We start from the raw sequence: 17539 nt of genomic DNA, 5'->3' as shown, positions 1-17539 counted from the left end.
GCCATCTAAGTTCCTACCCTGAAAAAGACAGACCTACAAAGCATACTCTGTAAGAGGCCATGAGAAACTCATACTCGTCCCTAAATGTTATTTTGCTTTGTGTTTCAATGAACACGAGTTCATCAACCATCAAAAAAGTGGTTTCTTATCAGCCCCCTCCCTGTTCTGACACTCCTGCTCCTTCCTCTACATCAAACTTAGCTCACCCTGCAGCAACATGATCACTATGTCAGCTCACCTATCTGAAAGTTAGCAATTTCATTTGGGAAGAAAGGGAAGTAAAAATTATCAAGTTCATCAGCTTAGCCTCTGGCCACGTGATCACTAGGAGCAACACAAGGAAGACAGCAGACACTGCATCTGAGGAAGCCGGGCATCATTTCTCAGTATCAACCTGCTGCTGAACCAGATGAGATGTATAGAATTGCATCTAAAATTGCCATGATACCACCTACTCTGGAAAGCTGAAATGAAAAATGCTATATTCTTTTTTATCTAAAGTATTAATATGGTTTACAACTTGCCCATATGTATATTTTATCATCTTCACTGGATATATCCTCACAACCCTTACAAAACACTGAGTAATGCTATTAGCCATTATACATGCAGAGAAACCAGCTGCAGTGCGAGTATGGTATCTTGCCCAAGGTTACATTGAAATTGCAAAGCCTGTTTCACTCTATCTTTAAAATGACCAGTAAGTGGAGCACTCTCCTGAGATTTTATTTCCTGTCTGTGCCCAAAACATTTATTTAGGTTAGGCCAAGTTTAAGTGATCCTAGAAACTGAATAGAAACTATAATGAAGACAAAATTCAACATTTCCTCAGCTCAGCTCCATGGCTTTTTCAGAGTAGACATTTTTCTGGAGCAGATACTACCTTCTAAAGCAGAAAAAAAAAAAAAAAGTCACAAATGTAGTCTCAAATCTTATAATCAGAGTAAGTCAATCTAACTGCAGACAACTCGTCTTGGGAGTCATCCTGTGAAGATAATAACCTGGTGCTCCGAAGAACAGGTGCAAGGGAGGAATTTATATCCACTTATTTCTCCAAACTTGAAATGGCAGGAATATGTTAGGGAATGAGTCCAAATGATCAAAATATTCATACTTCAAGAGGGAAGGCAGCAAGTGAGAATGATAACGTGGACATAACTTAGATTTACCTAGAGTGAATTGTATTCAACTAACTTGAATGTCTTCTGTGTGAGTTGACTGTGGACTCTGTGGACTAAAGGAAAGCAGAACATATTGCATACCTTGACATTAGCAAGGCTTCTGACAGTCTCCCGTAAAATTCTTAGAGAAATTGTTAAGTTATGCACTGGATAACCATATAAAAAGGGTTGGAAACTGCATGATCCGTTGGGCTAAAAGGGTCATGGTCAGCATACAGAGGCCAACTGGTGGCCAGACACTACTGAAACCCAACCTATTTCTATGTTTGAAATCCTACAAGGCATGACACAATGAAAAGCATAAAATCAACACCTCCACCCCCTCAAAACTGAATACATAAGGAAAAAGCAGCTTTGAAAGAATGTTAGAGAACTTAATTTTACCAATAAGGAAAACCTAATGAAAGTAATTTAAGAATTGAAACTGTCGGTATTGCTATACATAGTATTAATACTGTACTTGGAAGCATCTCGAGGTCATAAAACATTTGTCCCATTGGACCTGGTGATCTTATCCATAGTCTTTATGTATTCCTTTCCCACAACATAAGGAAGAGGAAGGAAAAAAAGCTTCCTGATTACCCAAAATATCCACATCAACTCATGTGTCCCATATCAAGTCAAAGTGTTCATGAAACACCACAGAAAGGAAAGAATTTCAACTCTCTAGAAGACAATGCTGTCACTCAAATGAGAAATAGGAGACTCATAATAGCCTACAATGGATTACTCACATGGAAAAAATTATGATTGAAGAGACTCTGTTGCTCTCCCTACATGTTGCAAGTAGTGTAACAACCCTACACATTATATGATAACCAATATCTAAGAAAAGCACATTTCATTTCTGTAGTCTTGGTTTAGATATAGGAAGATATTCAACTTTTAATGCAGTTTTTCTTTGAAAAGCAGTATGAAAACTGCTTGATTTTTTACATAAATCAACAGCAATTTATCTGACAAAGACTGCAGAAGGAAACTAAAACCTCTTCATCTCAGAATAAGTATAAAACAGGAGAGACCAGTATGGCTGAAAATCAACATTTGAGAAAAGCATGCCCCGTTTTTATTTTACCTATGTTTTCAAGTGACGTACAGACATATGCAGTGGGCTCTTTTGGGGTTGAAAAAAGCTCATCTTGGAAATATTTGGCCGTGCATACACTTGCAAAGGCTTATATCAAAAGTGTTAGCATATCCATCCACAAATTACTGATGTGACTTCCCTGCATATAGCAAACATTAAAAACTAGAAAAGGAAGAGCAATCTGAACTTTTGGTCCAGTCATGAACAGTGAATTGCAAATAAATAAAAAATTTAAACCCCTAAAAATACCGGAAGAGCTTGTCAGCTGCATTAAGACTTCGACAAATTAACTCACAGTTAGAATACCTCCAACTTTTGGAAACCAAGAAACAAACAAAAATGCCCACCTTTCTCTTGCTAAATACTAACCCAAAAATACTAAATAGTGAGCTAAAGCAAGAGCCAGAACTCAAATCCACTGCATGGCAAAATCTGAAAAATAAAATTTGGCTCTATTATCTTGCAGGGCAGTCTTTTCTTCCACTTTGACTATCAGATCCAAAAGCTTCCAAAGGCCAAGTTGAGCAATGCTCATATTTTTACCTATGGAGTCCTAAAAAAAGCTTCTATTTCTGTATCATCATACAACTACAAGCGAGTTCAGTACTCCTTACAGGAATCTTCCAGCCTGTTTCCTTCAAGCTTCCCAATTCCTCTCTGTTTTTCTTCCCTCCACCCTATAAGCTTCTCCAGGCCTCATAGAATAGTTAGGGTTGGAAAAGACCTTCAGATCATTTAGTTCCAACCCCACTGCCCATGATTCAGTTGCTCTCAAAAAATCACTCATCTGCCCCTTGTGCAAAGCACAGCAGCCAGGACAATATAACAAGACAACCTTCTTTTCTGCTGCTAAAGTCATCACCTCCCCCTCTTTTTTTTTTTTTTAACCAAAAAGGGAAAAACTAACACATTGCATAGTAAACATGCAATAAATAGAACTAAACAAACCTATCAGTCATGGTATCAAGCTCAACAGCTGAAAGCATACACATATACAGACATTAAAGTTAATTAAGTAGAGCTAAACAAGCTACTATAAATCCAATACAACTCACAGAAAAGAAGCCACTATCAGCAGTTATGTTGTTGTTGTTTTCAGATTACGTCATCATGTCGTCTCTAATTAGACATGCAACTATTATCTAGAAGAGTATTTTGGGAAGGTGCTTCCATCATGATGGTAACAATCAAACAGCCATCAGCAGCTGATTCTTCATTAAGCTATTCTACTCCAGTCAGAGCTACCAAAAATTAATGATGTCCAGAAATAAACTGAGAACATCTGTTGCCAAACAGTCATAAAGTGAATAAACAAAGCAACAAATATCTGCAAAAGTTCTTATAACAAAATGTTAATCCCCTAAATACTGGAGAAACGAGCAGAAAAGCAAACAAATCACAAATAGCTGCTGGGGAGAGACTTTTATTGTAAGAAATGACAGAAAGCAACAGCTCCAATACAGTCATCAGGTTAATCCAAACACGAAGGGATCTTAAAACCTTTCAAAATTACTAACATCCCCTCTTAAACAAAACCAACACCACAAACACAACAAACAGTATACACACACTTCCTGTGTCTTATGTACTGTGGCCTGTAAATCACTGAGCTTTGCTATCCAGTGGTGCTCCTATAATAAACAAGTGTTTCTATATCTGCTGCAAATTTCTCCCTAGATCAGAGAAAATCCTATTTAGTACCTGCATAGACAACTGTGTGCGTTTTTTGAAATTAGTTTATTTCTGAAAAACAAAAATAGATGTGCAATCCCTTGGAAAACAGATGCCGTAATGCTGAGAAAAAGTTTTAACAACCCTTCCAAGGCACAATGGTATGGTTGCTTGTATCTCGTTTCACAGAAAACATCTGAGCTCTCATTTAATTACAAAGAGAGAAGAAGAATATTCTGAAAGAATAGTATTTTGGCTGACACAACAAAGTCACATTGGTGGCAAGAAGTTTTGTCATTCCTAGCATAATCATTGCTTTTTGTTACTAGATCTGTAGACAGCACTTACAAGGCCTTTGACCACCTCAGGCTGTCACACAACTCACCATTCATTATAACTTTAGGGTTTGCAAAAGCGCACGCTCAAGACTTGAGTTTAAATGACTTAAGAACTTTGGAAAGTATTACCCTACCAGTATAAAAATTATGTATAAACCTTGTAAGAGAAGTATATTTGCAAACGTATATTTGCAAATCATACATAATCTTCCATGATAGTTCCACACAAGGTGCATGACAGAAGGTGGAATGCAATACCAAAATAGTGCTCTGGATTCATCAGAGAAGTTCAGGGGGAAATGGAAGCAGAGCAGGGACAAGCGAATAAAGAAAAACAATATAAAAAATAAGCATTATGAAAGAAGTGATGAGATGAAATTATAGAAAAAAGGAGAAATGAAATGCCCTGGTTTGGGTAGCTAAATTCAACCTTGGAGAAGTAAACAGGGAAACAGTTGTGCAGTACAGGAGCTTTTCTAAAATTGGCTATGAAGCAACAGTAGTTTAAAGCCAACCAAAATGCTTGGAACAGCCCCAGCACAGACAAACCTAGGGAACAAAGTGCACAAGCTGAAGAACGTTTATTTTTTTAATTTAAATTTCCAGCAGTCCAAGATTTCGGCTGTCATATGGTTGCTGAAACAAATTGATTTTGGCTAATGTGCTTTAAGACCATATACCACACGGCCAGAGAATACAGGCTGGCACATTCCAGCTTTCCACAGCAGGAGCTTGCTGCAACTAAGCCATGACAACAAAGCTCAGAGAGAACAATACTGCATTAAAATGGGATAAAATAAAACAGAAAGGGTTAGGTGCTATCTGCTTGCCACAGGCCCAATAGGGAATTGAAATAGGTGTCTGCAGGGACAGCAGCTCACTGACACTGACAAAGGAAATTGCTTTGTTTAAAAGGGTAACATTTTCCAAAACACGTACGTGACCTTGCTTCATGCTAGGCCCAAAGGAACTGTTGTTGCTCAAACAATAAATCATGCTAACTGCAAGAGCCTGAAACAGCTTTTGGTGTATTGATATCTTCTGGTGTTCGCAGCATCCCAAATAAGCACCAGTCACTATTCAGCATCACAGTTTTGGTATAAGTCACATTCTGCAAACAAATCACTCAAAAAATACTTTCAAATCACAAATAATTTCACAATTGTTGGGCTTTCGTTCATTAGTGGGGTTTTTTGTTTGTTTTAACTCATTTGTTTTCAAGTTGTATTTCCTTAGAAGCACCTGATCAGCGGCACCAACCAGGTAATCTTTCTTTATGTAACAGGACTTACTCAAAAGATGCATTTTCTCAGGAAACTAAAAATCACAGATCCAATAGAGAAAACACTAAATATACTCCATGACATATCGTTTTAAGCAGCACTTATGCACAGGACTTTGTGTGTGACTCTGAATGACTTCTTAACCAGCAAACAGTCAACTATTCACAAAACATACTGGTTTTCCATGAAAAGATACATGGAGAAATAGCACAGCTTACTTAGCAAATGCTTCAAACTGTGACTGAAGCCATGTATAAATGACATGAAGGATAGGCTCATTATCCTACCACAACTTAGCATTATTAATCCTGTTGAAAACTCAGGGAATATACTTTTCCATAAAGCATTAAAGAACATAAAGGTCAGTAGATAGCATAGCTTCAATATGAGAGTTTACAGTACCAAACACACTGCTACAGGCCATAAGGCAATTCTTTAATAAGCAGGAAAAAGTTACTGAATGTACTGATTTAAGGGAAGAAAGGAGACAGCGCAATCACTGACTCCTCAGACAACCCATCGGCTTGAAACTTTTCAACCATTTTTATCCAGAAGGTAACAGTGAATAGGCAGCAAAGGGTTAGACATGCACATCAACTTCTGTTTATGAAGAAAGAAATGTCCATCCATCGTACTGCACAGGCTCTTAGAGCTGTTCAGGTCCTAGAGCAAACTGACAGAGCTTTAGTCCTAACTTATTCCATTCCACTCATCTTCCCAATCTAATTTACACTGGCTATTTTATCACTGCCCACAAAGAGGCTAAACAAGCCAACTTCCGTCAGCAGCCACCAGAAAGCCACAAGAAGGATGCTGCTTCAGAATTTCTATATGTTCCCTAATCACTTGGGTTTTTTGTTTAGTGTTCCAGGAACACTAAGATGTTCATGGGTCTTTGCCAAGAAACAACTATGGGAACAACAACAGAACTTGACAAGACTCTCCATCTTTATCGCAGCCACCAGTCACATTAATGCATATTCTTCTATTTGCTCACCTAATTCATTCTCCACAAAAGGCAACATAGTGTGGTTTGGGTTTTTTGTTTGTTTCCAATTATTATCATTAAAGCAGGTGCACATTTCCACTTCAATAACCACAAAACGTAAAAGCAGATGATGCCTGCTACCATAAAACTCAGATCATATTCCATTTTAGGTTTGATTTGATTTCTAGCATGATGGGCACTTTCTAATGAGGAACAGAAGTATTCTAATTGGGAGCAAAGAAACAATTTCACACGTAGGTTTGCTTTTCTGAGTTTTCTTTCATTAGTCTTGGCGGATAACTAAGGTTTCAAATGCACCTATCTAACTTCCTTCTGTATTCTCCATTCTGAAACACCTGAAGGTGAACTTAAATAGTGGGCAACTGGTTCTATATAATTTTTTGCATGCTTCACAGTTTCTTACATTCTATCTCTTATATTAGGATGCTTTCTGTCTTTTTCATAGCCTGTCACGGATCTTTCCCTGTGCTTACTACAAGGTGTTCTCAACGTACCCAGTGACCAGCCTGATGATCCTGAGACCTAAAGCTCAAGAAAAGGTGAGACAGATTCTTCTTGCAACTGCTAGCATTATACACGCACCTTACTTTTCTGCCCCAAACCCATGACAGCTCAGCTGATCCACAGTCTTCTCTCAAGTAGCTCATATACAACTTAAATCCATAGTAGTGAAGTCAATGGAGACTTTACTGTGGCTTTGGTACAAGATCAAACAGAAGTGTACAAACAGTATCAAGGAAATAGAGTTCAAGTCACTGTCAGCTTTAACACCATTCTCATAAGTAAGTAGGCAGCCTCAGTTGAAGTAATGCCTCAAGTTTGTCTCGAACACTTAATGAATATTCCTTTACTGAAAACCTCCTGCCTAGAAAGGATCAGTCATGGAGCTTAATGGGCAGCAGCACAGTTCTGTAACTAATAAGACACACCATGTTTACTGTGGCTGGAAGTGCTGAAGATGTTACTAACTTTTACACATTCACATGTTTCAAAACAAATGCACATCTGCTCATTATGACAAGCCTTTTACAGCACATACTAGGTTTTAGAGAATCAAGTAAATATTCCTTTACTGTAGTAACAGCAGATCATGAAAGTTAAACTGGTCACAATTGCTGTGTCCGCATTGCTCCCCATTTGGTTCTGCTCCAAACAGTTCAAATCACCCTGTGGAAATGCAGGCTATTTAATGTATCAGAATAGCAGGAATTATCTAAATCACTTTTTGTTTTATTAGTAGCAATTCTCAAACACATTAGCTTTTTATTCCATTAAACATTTCATTACAAATGTAAATAGTGAAATACAAATAAGAACAAAAATGATAATAGAATGACTAGTATTTATGTGCTGGAACAACTATATGAATTATAAAACAAGCTGCTGATTATGTTGACATCATGCAGTCACAAATGGAATTTACTAAGTTTTTTAAAATTCTTGGTTTTAATAACAAAAATTAATAACATGCACAACTGTATTTACCTACAAACACTGCACATAAAGAAGAGATTTTATAGGTTGTGAAAAAATGGAAGAAAATAGATAAATTTGTCTCTCTTCAGAGAGCAAGCCAATGAAGTACTGCTAAAAATATCACTCTGATATTTCTCTGTCCAGGGCGAGATCATATCTACACAGTCAAATTACATAATGCATTGATCAGAACAAAAGCAGCCAAATCAAGGAATATTTAGGGTTGGAAAGGATCACCTAGCTCCAACCCCCGTGCCGTGAGCAGGGGCATCTCGCACTAAAGCATGTCACCCAAGGCTCTGTCCAACCTGGTCTTGAACACTACCAGGGATGGAGCATTTACCACTTCTTTGGACAACCTATTCCAGTGCCTCAGCACCCTCACAGTAAAGAGCTTCTTCCCTAGACCTAAGCTAAACCTCCCCTGTTTAAGTTTAAACCCATTACCCCTTGTCCTATTGCTACAACCCCTGATGAAAAGTCCCTCTCCAGCACCCTTGTAGGCCCCTTTCAGATACTGGAAGGTTGCTATGAGGTCTCCACAAAGCTTCTCTTCTCCAGGCTGCACAGCCCCAGCTGTCTTAGGAGGAGACCTTAATGATCCACTAGTTCCAATCCCCTGCCATGGACAGGGACACCTTTCACTAGCCCAGGCTGCTCAAAGTCCCATCCAACCTGGCCTTGAACACTTCTAGGAATGGGGCAGCTACAACTTCCCTGGGCAAAACAAAAAATGCTCTGAAAATACTCAAATCCTGTGTTATATGTGGAAAGCCTTTATAAAAGATTATAAAGAATTCTAAGGAGCATAATTTGGGAGGAAAACAAAGTGAATGTTTTGAGGGATAATCATCCAAATAACTTAGGAATAAGAAGTCATTTCTGATTAAATTGATGCACTTCACTGGCACCAATGCATCATTCAGTCTCTCTCTTCCTCCTCCTGAACGCCTCCTAATTCCCTGCATATATTTCTTCTCTTTTAGCTGAGTGTCCCTTCTGCCCACTAAGGCACAGCAGATAGTCAGACGACCAAAAGAAGAGCAGTACTTAAGTGACTTTGATGGAACAGTAGGCTAGCTGGCTTACTTTATAACACTGAAGTCGGGTGAATCTGAAAGTGCCTCAGTCATCAGTAAACGGTTCAATTGCATCCCCACCAGATAAGATAACACCTAGGCACACATTCAGTCCACTGCTCCCCTATTCTGGAAACCTGGGCATACAGGTCATGAGCAAGCAGCAGCACAGGTCCCTATCCTGACTGATTAGGGGATATGGAACCCAGCATGTACCTATTGCCTAATCTAGATATACCCTCAAATAATCTATTCTAGTTATCAAAAACTGTGAAGGACAGATTGGAAACAACTTGATTGTCTACTCAGACTACACAATGCTACAGGCAATAGATGAGTGTCAGTGCACTGGAAAATTAATTTTACACGTTTTAGCTCTAACAGCTGTCATCTAGTAATGGAAAAATCTAGCAATACAAAAATTCAAAAAAAGCATCCAAATCTCATTTTAAGAAACGTCCTTTCAGATTCTTTAACCTGAATATTCCCTTTGTCATATTAAGAGGCCATATGGACTTACCAATACATTAGCAGGGCACCTATATTTTTTTGTTGTTGTTGTTGTTGTTTTTTTTTTTTCTTTGTGGGGTATTGTTTGTTTGTTTGAGGTTTGGGTTTTTTCTTTTTTTTTTCCTCTCAGTAAGGAAACTACATAGAAGGCCTGGGAATCAGACCTTAAATAATGTTACAAGCATAGCAATGCAAGAAGTAGACTTTCATAAGCACATCCCCCAGGAAAGGTCTTCACTAGGGCAGAAAGATGCAGGAAGTCTATTGTCAGCACAGGACTTTCTTTGTTAGGAATGATTAAGAATGTATGAATTCCAATCTTGAATGACAGTGAAGTGACATTTATTAACCATTGGCATGAGTTTATCTGTTGTTTCCATCTTGTATAGTCTGGTACAGAGATTTTCACTGCAGTACTTTTAACATTCCTTGTTCTGGAATGTATAAGGCCTAAACTAAACAGTCACACAGACTAGCTTCATTGGGCAGCTTCTACAGACAGTGAGTGGTTGCATTTATGAGTACATATTTAATAAGGATAATTTTCCTAGTGTCTTAAGTACTCCTGCTATGTTTAAAAGTGAATGGTTTGCTACAACAGCAAACCACTGAAGACTATTCATTTGTGTACCAGACAAGAAGATTGAGTTGCAAGTTTCTGGAGCTGCTGTTTCAAAATCCTTAAACAGGGGTGGTCAATGTTGATAAAAAGAAGTGATGATAGTAGCAAAAAACTAATTTTCATTTTCCGAATTCTGGTAGCATTAGGAAAGGCATAGCAGTGAAAACCACTTTTCCCATACCTTCACTGAAGTTAGAATCTGGAACAAGCACAGCTTAAGAATTAGGTCTTTTGTTCAGAAACTACAAAACTTCCTTTCTAAAAAATCTTGAATAGGTTGAATTAAATTTATATATGCATATATAAATAAATTTTAAGTGCAACTTTTAAGCTTCAAGTTGCTATGTTTTCTTGTGCAACAACAGGAAGCCAGACACTATAAATTAAGGCTGCTACAGTGACTGCACCTCTCAAACATTTTAATTTTAGCTTTAGAGATTTGGACTTTCAAAGTGATTTTCTCCAAGTTAGGTCTGCTTTGCCAGTGACAGTAATTGGTGAGCAATCTTCCTGTCTTTATCTCAGGCTACAAGATGTTTTATCTCATTTTCTCCACCTGTCCTGTTTTGAAGGGGGAGAGAGAGAGCGGCTTAGTGGGCAGGTGGCAGACAACCAAGGGCAACCCACCACAACTAGAAAGAGAAAAATTAACCATTAGATTTTTTTCATAGTTTGACAATACAAAATTACCTTTATGCGTGGTAACTACTGAAATAAGTTCTTCTTTCCCCTCCAAATGTCAAGATTTCAAGATATTAAATTTGAAAGAAACAGTTTTGTCTTTTCTGCCCTAAAATGCTATTCAATGTTTTCACAACACTGTTCAATGAGTTTGGTCCCCTTTTTCCACTTCTATGAACATTTATTTTTCTCTAACTACATTTGTCTAAAAAACATTACTAGTGAAAGACACCTTCAAGGAAAGCAGTATTTCAACAGAAGAATTCCTCCACACACAGTCTGTCAGCACTGAAGCAAACTGTGTGCTACTACTTCAGCGAGAACCTCAACATATGCTAGTATTGCTGCTGCAGGCAGACACTTCCAAATGTCAGTTGTCTTCTGAGGAAAAGCCAAAGTCCCTCTACTTAATGGAGTTTGTTCTCTTGATTTTAATGATGAAAACTAAGTATAGATATCTATCTGCAGGACCAGACAGACATCTGGAATTATTGTCTGCAACCATGCCATCAAAAAGTTCTACATGCTGGAAACCAACTTTTGAACCCTTTGAACTGCCCCCACTTATGCATCTTCATACATGGTGCACTCTATTCTTTCTGGTATCCAGCTTTACTCCAGATGACAAACTATTTATACTTACTTAATACAAGAGACACTCTCAACGCATTTAACAAAAAAAAAACACCAAACAAACCAACCCAAAACAACCAACTAACCACCAACAACAAACACCCCCCACATATTTGCATTTACTGCAATACAAGGACCATTTCAGGAATGCATAATGATTTTCTGAATTCTGACCTAGGTCCTTTTATAATTCTCCCTTAAGCTGAAGTTGATGGCTCTGCTCAGGAACTGATCTGTCTTTACAGAGTTCCACTCTTGTTACTTGCTTTACAGCAACCTACGTCCATTTTCTTTGTTTACATGCTACAAGTTATAGCTATACACATGGTGTCCTCTGCCATCCTTGGATATCAAATTCTGAAGCCTATAAACCTGCCCTTTCACTTTTAACACGCTAATTCACATGCAAGAGCAAAACCACAATTTTAAACTATCCAACAATGTTTTTGTTAACAATTTCCTGTATCATAAGAAGAAATCTAAATTAAAAAAAGAGGGAAGAAAAAAAGGCTGCCTACGAGAACTAATAGTTTTTGAATAATAACAATGCACTGGCAGAAATGGATTTGGGATTTAAACTTTTATAAAGATGTTAAGACGTGAATTAAAGTTATCTTTTATTTCTGATTTGTTCCTGAAGCGCCAAGAAGTAACACAGCAATGCTTGTCGAGCAGTGTTGTAAATTGTCTCAGGCCTAACATCTGCACATTAGATACCTGCCTCTGTTGCCACGTTGACGCTGTCCTCCCTCTGCCTCATAAACTGTTCTCTCTGGGTAGCAATGTTGCCAAAGGGAAGAAGTATGCTGACTAGCTGTGTCACATCAATTGGTCAAGTCAATTCCCATAACAGCAAGAGTACTCAGAATCCAAAAATCTCAATGTTGTCTTTGCTATCAGTCAGGACTTACGTAAAAACAAAAGATGATGCGAGAATTATCAATAACTTCCCCTAATTACAATAATACTAAAGGTAATGAAGTGAGGATCTCCAATAAATAAAACTTTTTGGATACCAGGTCTCCCCAAAAAAGTCATAGTTTCAAAGCAGTTTCTTAAAAGAACTTAAAAAATGTTTTAACATAAATGATAATTAAATTTAAAAGTTATTAGAGAAAGACCGCTACATATTTCAGAAGCAACACCTGTATTTGTCATTAAAAAACATAAATATATCTGTTGTAACTTCAAAAGAAATCTGTTCTGCTTTTGGTTTAAGTTTTGATTATTTAAAACTAATTCTCCAGAATTCTTTGCTGAGGTACTGGGAAAACAGCTATACAGTACTTGTCATTACTGAAGGCTATACAGACATGATGGAGACCCACTGTAAATTAAACCAGACATCAGTAACTCCCAGCAGATACAGCCTATCAGGTTAGCTACTCTTTCTCCCCATCCCTGCCTCTTCCTTCCCCCCCCCCCCCAATTCCCATTTCATTTAAAAAGGCAACACTAGGCAAACAAAAAAACCCACACCACTATGCAAAGGAAACTTTTCAGAATATTTCACACAACCGTTTTCAACACTTCCAGTACCAGGCAAACAACTCCACAAAAAAGCACAAGGAACCAGCTGAAGTAGATACATAGAATCTGAGCAATCTCAACTCTGCAGGCATTTCAGCCACAGGTTTGCACCATCACTGTGGTCACATCTGCAACATCAGAGTTCCTCACACCTCTACTTATTTCCTCTATTAAAAGTACAACACATGAGCTACAGCACACATGTACACTGAGGCCTCACTTGAGCTAAAATTTCTAATTGACCTATCTTTACACATGTTACAACAGATTCATTTTATCTTAAATATGATGTCCAAGTTCTCAACAGAAAACAGAGGTGAGTTGCGTTTAGATCTTGTGCTGTACAAATTGTGTTACTGCCACTTGGAAATGATAATCCATGTAAACAAATAGCCAATGGGGAGACACACTATATAAAGGTCCATTTCAAGAACAATCAATTGGTAGGACGCCAGCAATACATTTCAGATTTTGTCTTCATCTATGGTCAGTCAATAATTAAGTATTGAACAATTTTTAAAGAAACTATATTATATTTGTGCATCTGAACTTGTTCTGTGCTTTTAGAAGAGATATGGCAACAGCTGAATTTTGAACTTCTTTATGCACTCTTCAAAATGAGACCTGTTAAAAAGAACAAAACCCTAAACAACAAAACTAAAGAGTCCACAACACCAAAACTTACAATTCTGTTGCAAATTTGAGTTCTAGAAACAAACTGTTTGTGCATTTGAGATTTTTATTAATATAAAATAGTTTTAATCAGAACTTTTTTAGCCCCTCAAAACAGTATCTGGATTAATAAGGCATGTGTCACATGAATAAGCCATGCTACTTTAATGAAAGTCAATGTAATGTATTTACCATTGTCTACAAGGATTTACTAGAAGTAGCGTACAAAATATAGTGGCCAATTTTATCCCTGTTACAACCACACTGAAATCAATGCAAGAAATCATTTAAATTAAGAAAAAAAACAACCCCTCCTCAAGGCCTAAACAGTACATGCGACACTTCAAAATACATTCATGCATATCTTGACTTACACTCACTATATACCCTTCAGCCTGTATCTGTCATTAAGTACCATGAAATTTGTGATGATATACTTTCAAAATCAGTACGTGTATGCCAACTTCTTGTATTTTGATTTTCTTTATTGTTATCAAGTAACATGATTATCTCAAAGGGAGCTGCAATGCCCATGGCAGGGAGGTTGAAACTAGATGATCTTAAGGTCCTTCCTAATCCTAACTATTTTATGATTCTATGTACTCTATGCACCTCATGAAGTTTGTATATCTTCATTACCCAATATTGACCATAAGCTATCATATGTCAACGACCATACCATTTAGAATGATATATCGAAAATGAATTGGTTTGTCTTTTGGAGTGGAAGAATGGACTGTAGGAGATAATTTCTTTGGAAAAAAATACACTCAAACCCCTAGAGATCTGTCTGAAAACAGAAAGCAACAACCTTGGTCCCAAACTATGTAACCAAAATACAACCTAGAAATTAATACATATTTTATTTTCATTCATTTAGGGCACCTATGCAAAAGTCTGTCTGTTACCACATTCTTGAGTAATGCAATTACTCTAAATCATAAAACCAAAGTAATTTCACATATATACTGTTGGCATATTTAATATTCTGCAGGGTATTCACAATAGGTATCAATGAAATACCTCATGGAAAGCAAAAACTATCCATATTCCAATTTTTTTTTTCTTTACATTATTCAAATAGATTTTGGGAATAAAAACTGGATCAGATGAGAGGGAAACCCCCAGAAGAACATGCATTCATACCAAACTGATTACAGAAAAAGCTTTTCACACCAGTGATGCAGAGTTATTTATTGTCATAAAATACCGACTTCAGCATAAAACCAACCAAACAACAATAACAAAAACCCCCAAACAAAAAAATCCACCAACCAAACCACACACAAAACAAGGTTTTTTTTCACTTCTAATCTTCTAACAAGTTAATGCCTGTTTTCTTTGGCCATGCTAATACTGGAGTGTGATTTAAAAAACCGGTATCTGAACATCCTAATATTCAGCTACTAGAATAATAGTTAGCTATCAAACTGCTGACAGATTATTCCCCCCCGATTAAAATTTAAAACCATTCATTTGATGACACATATCAACATGTAATCAGATGTAGCAAAAGCTTGTTACAAAAGCCAAGCTCATATTTTTGTGTTTTCTATGTTTTAGCTGTGCTGAGATAAAGCACTGACTTTTCTTCTTGGTTCACAATGGGAGAATACTCTGCTTACAAGCTTACTACTGTGAAGCCTTGTTGTTAGTGTGAAGAATCACAAAAACATGTGTAAGAAGGCAGACAGGATTCAATACCTTTCCCAACATTCGAAATGTGGTACTTCCAACTGTTCATCAGTTCTAGTCATTTCCCTGGAAGTGTAAACAACTCAAGTTTAAGATTTCACTAATAGAGATAAATACTCAGCAGGTTAGTGGGAAGGGAGAGTGATACTCCATGAACTAGTTGGTACAGGAGCCTTTTCCAGGTTTCATTTTTAAAGGACCCTACTATATCATCTAGATTTTTCAGGTAATAAAGGCAATTTATCCTTATAATGAGACCATTTCTATCCAAAGAGATTTCAGGTGGCTGACTTCAAGATGCACAGGAAAATATTTCCTGTTGTACAACATGCCTGTGATTACAAATTACTTGCTAATGTAAAGAATGACAGACTGTTGCATTATGCAAACCCCTCCTTACTCTTTTGCATCCCTGTAAACGCAGCCACTTTCCTGGTTTGATTGTACTGTGCACTGTAACAATGGGTTTCACCTAACAAGCTATTCAGAAAACTCTTACACAGTATGCAGGGCATCTCAGTCCATTTCCTTGCTGCTAGAAGTAACATGAAAAATGCTTTCAAACATCATCTGAGACAGGAGTACTTAGAAGCACCTTAAATTCTCATTAAATATTCACTAGGCCTGTCCACAGTATCAGTTTTATTGTGGTCCCAAACACAGTTAAGTCATGTACTACTGCTGCAGGAATCGATGTCTTGAAGGTAATCTCCTCTCCCCCACACAGACTGAGTATTTTCAAAGTCTCATGCATGAAGAAGAAAAAGAAAGGGGGGAGGGAAATCACAGCTAGAATTTAAAAAAAAAAAAACTATTTTCTTTTAGCAATTCTAGACCTACATTATAATCACTGTGAGATAAATGCTCTAACCTCCATCTGCACCATCCCAATCTTTCTCCTCCCACATCAGTGCTGAATTTGCAGAACAGAAGAATGAATAAACTGAGAACATTAAAAAAATATTTTAGTTAGAAAGACTTGCATGTGGTTTGAGAACAGCACTGACATTCATGTCAGATTTGACTAGGCTGGGACCTCTATGTAGCTCCTTTCTCTGCCTTTTGGGAAATGCCATACCCAATTACTGGAGCAACACTTCTTCTGGAGTCCAAGCTGATGGAGAGGTAGCCTAAGAGAGTACCTTGACATAGGTCTAAAAAGAAAACAAAGGGAGGAAAATAGAAGCTGGCTTACGTGCTCCAGTTTGTCTTTCCTCCTCAACCAGACACTGGCACTGTAGTCCTGCTGCTTGACAGTGCTGTAGAAGTTCGCACCTACTCTGGTGAGGCTTGGGGAAGGCTCTCTGGGTCTGCTCTTCAGCCTCATCTGCTCGAAGCCCTCATGGGGGGATGAGGAGAGCCAGTCATGCCTGACTTCCATCTTGACATGACAAGGCAAAGTCCAAAGAAAAAAAAAAAATCAGAAGAAATCAAGAAATTAAGAAGCACTAGATGAAGAGGGTCCAGAAAAGAACAAGATGGGGGAAGAAGGAAGAGAGGCAAAGCAAAAACGCCCCCAAAAACACAAAACGGGAAGAGAAAGGGAAGAAAAAGAGAAATAACAAGGTAGGAGGAGTGGAGGGAGAAGAAAAGGCTGCAGGTACGAGAGGAGCAAGCTGAGAGAGATGAAAGAGGAAAGAAGAAGACGCTCCAAGATGCCGCTGCGCGTTGCCCTCGCCGCCAGCAAGCTGCAGCCCAGGACCGACGCAGCGGGACGCGGCTGCTCGCGGCTCTGCCCGGGACGGAGGTGCGGCCCCGCACAGACCGAGGCGAGGCCAGGCCGGGCGGGGCTGCTGCCGCCCGCCCGCCCGCCTGCAGGTTGGCGCAGTGGAGGGGCCACCGCCCGCCCGGGGATGAAGCCGGCTCCTCCCCCGGCTCCCCCTCCTCGGCAGCCACCTTCGGGGAAGCAGAAAGCAGCGCGGAAGAGCCTCGCTATTGCCGCTAGGAACACGACTGCCACCCCCTCCTGGGGGGCAGGAGGCTCCCCTGGGGAAGTTCTCTCGTCCCGAAGCAAGCCAACCCGCTCCCCGGACCCCGCCGCGGGGCTCGGCGGCCGGCTGCCCCTCCGTCTC

General features: G+C 38.6%; 1 protein-coding gene across 3 annotated transcripts in view; it reads right to left on the bottom strand.

The window, feature by feature from the left end:
- The window catches only part of PLD5 (phospholipase D family member 5), a 163347-nt gene extending 146048 nt beyond the window's left edge, over positions 1-17299 (bottom strand). Inside the window, exon 1 of one of the 3 annotated variants that reach the window (XM_062637348.1) lies at positions 16663-17299. In XM_062637348.1, coding sequence (XP_062493332.1) covers positions 16663-16848 — 186 coding nt within the window. In that variant the 5' untranslated portion in view covers positions 16849-17299. The remainder of the gene's footprint in view (positions 1-16662) is intronic. The other 2 variants (XM_062637350.1, XM_062637353.1) reach the window with 2 other exon arrangements.
- Positions 17300-17539: the final 240 nt, after the last annotated feature.

Source organism: Pezoporus occidentalis, unplaced genomic scaffold (genome assembly GCF_034315485.1).
Source record: "Pezoporus occidentalis ecotype Australia unplaced genomic scaffold, CSIRO_AGI_Poc_V1 ctg52, whole genome shotgun sequence".
Classification (NCBI taxonomy): domain Eukaryota; kingdom Metazoa; phylum Chordata; class Aves; order Psittaciformes; family Psittacidae; genus Pezoporus; species Pezoporus occidentalis.
Note: the sequence above shows the minus strand (reverse complement) of the source record. Positions and strands in the feature narration are given on the sequence as shown.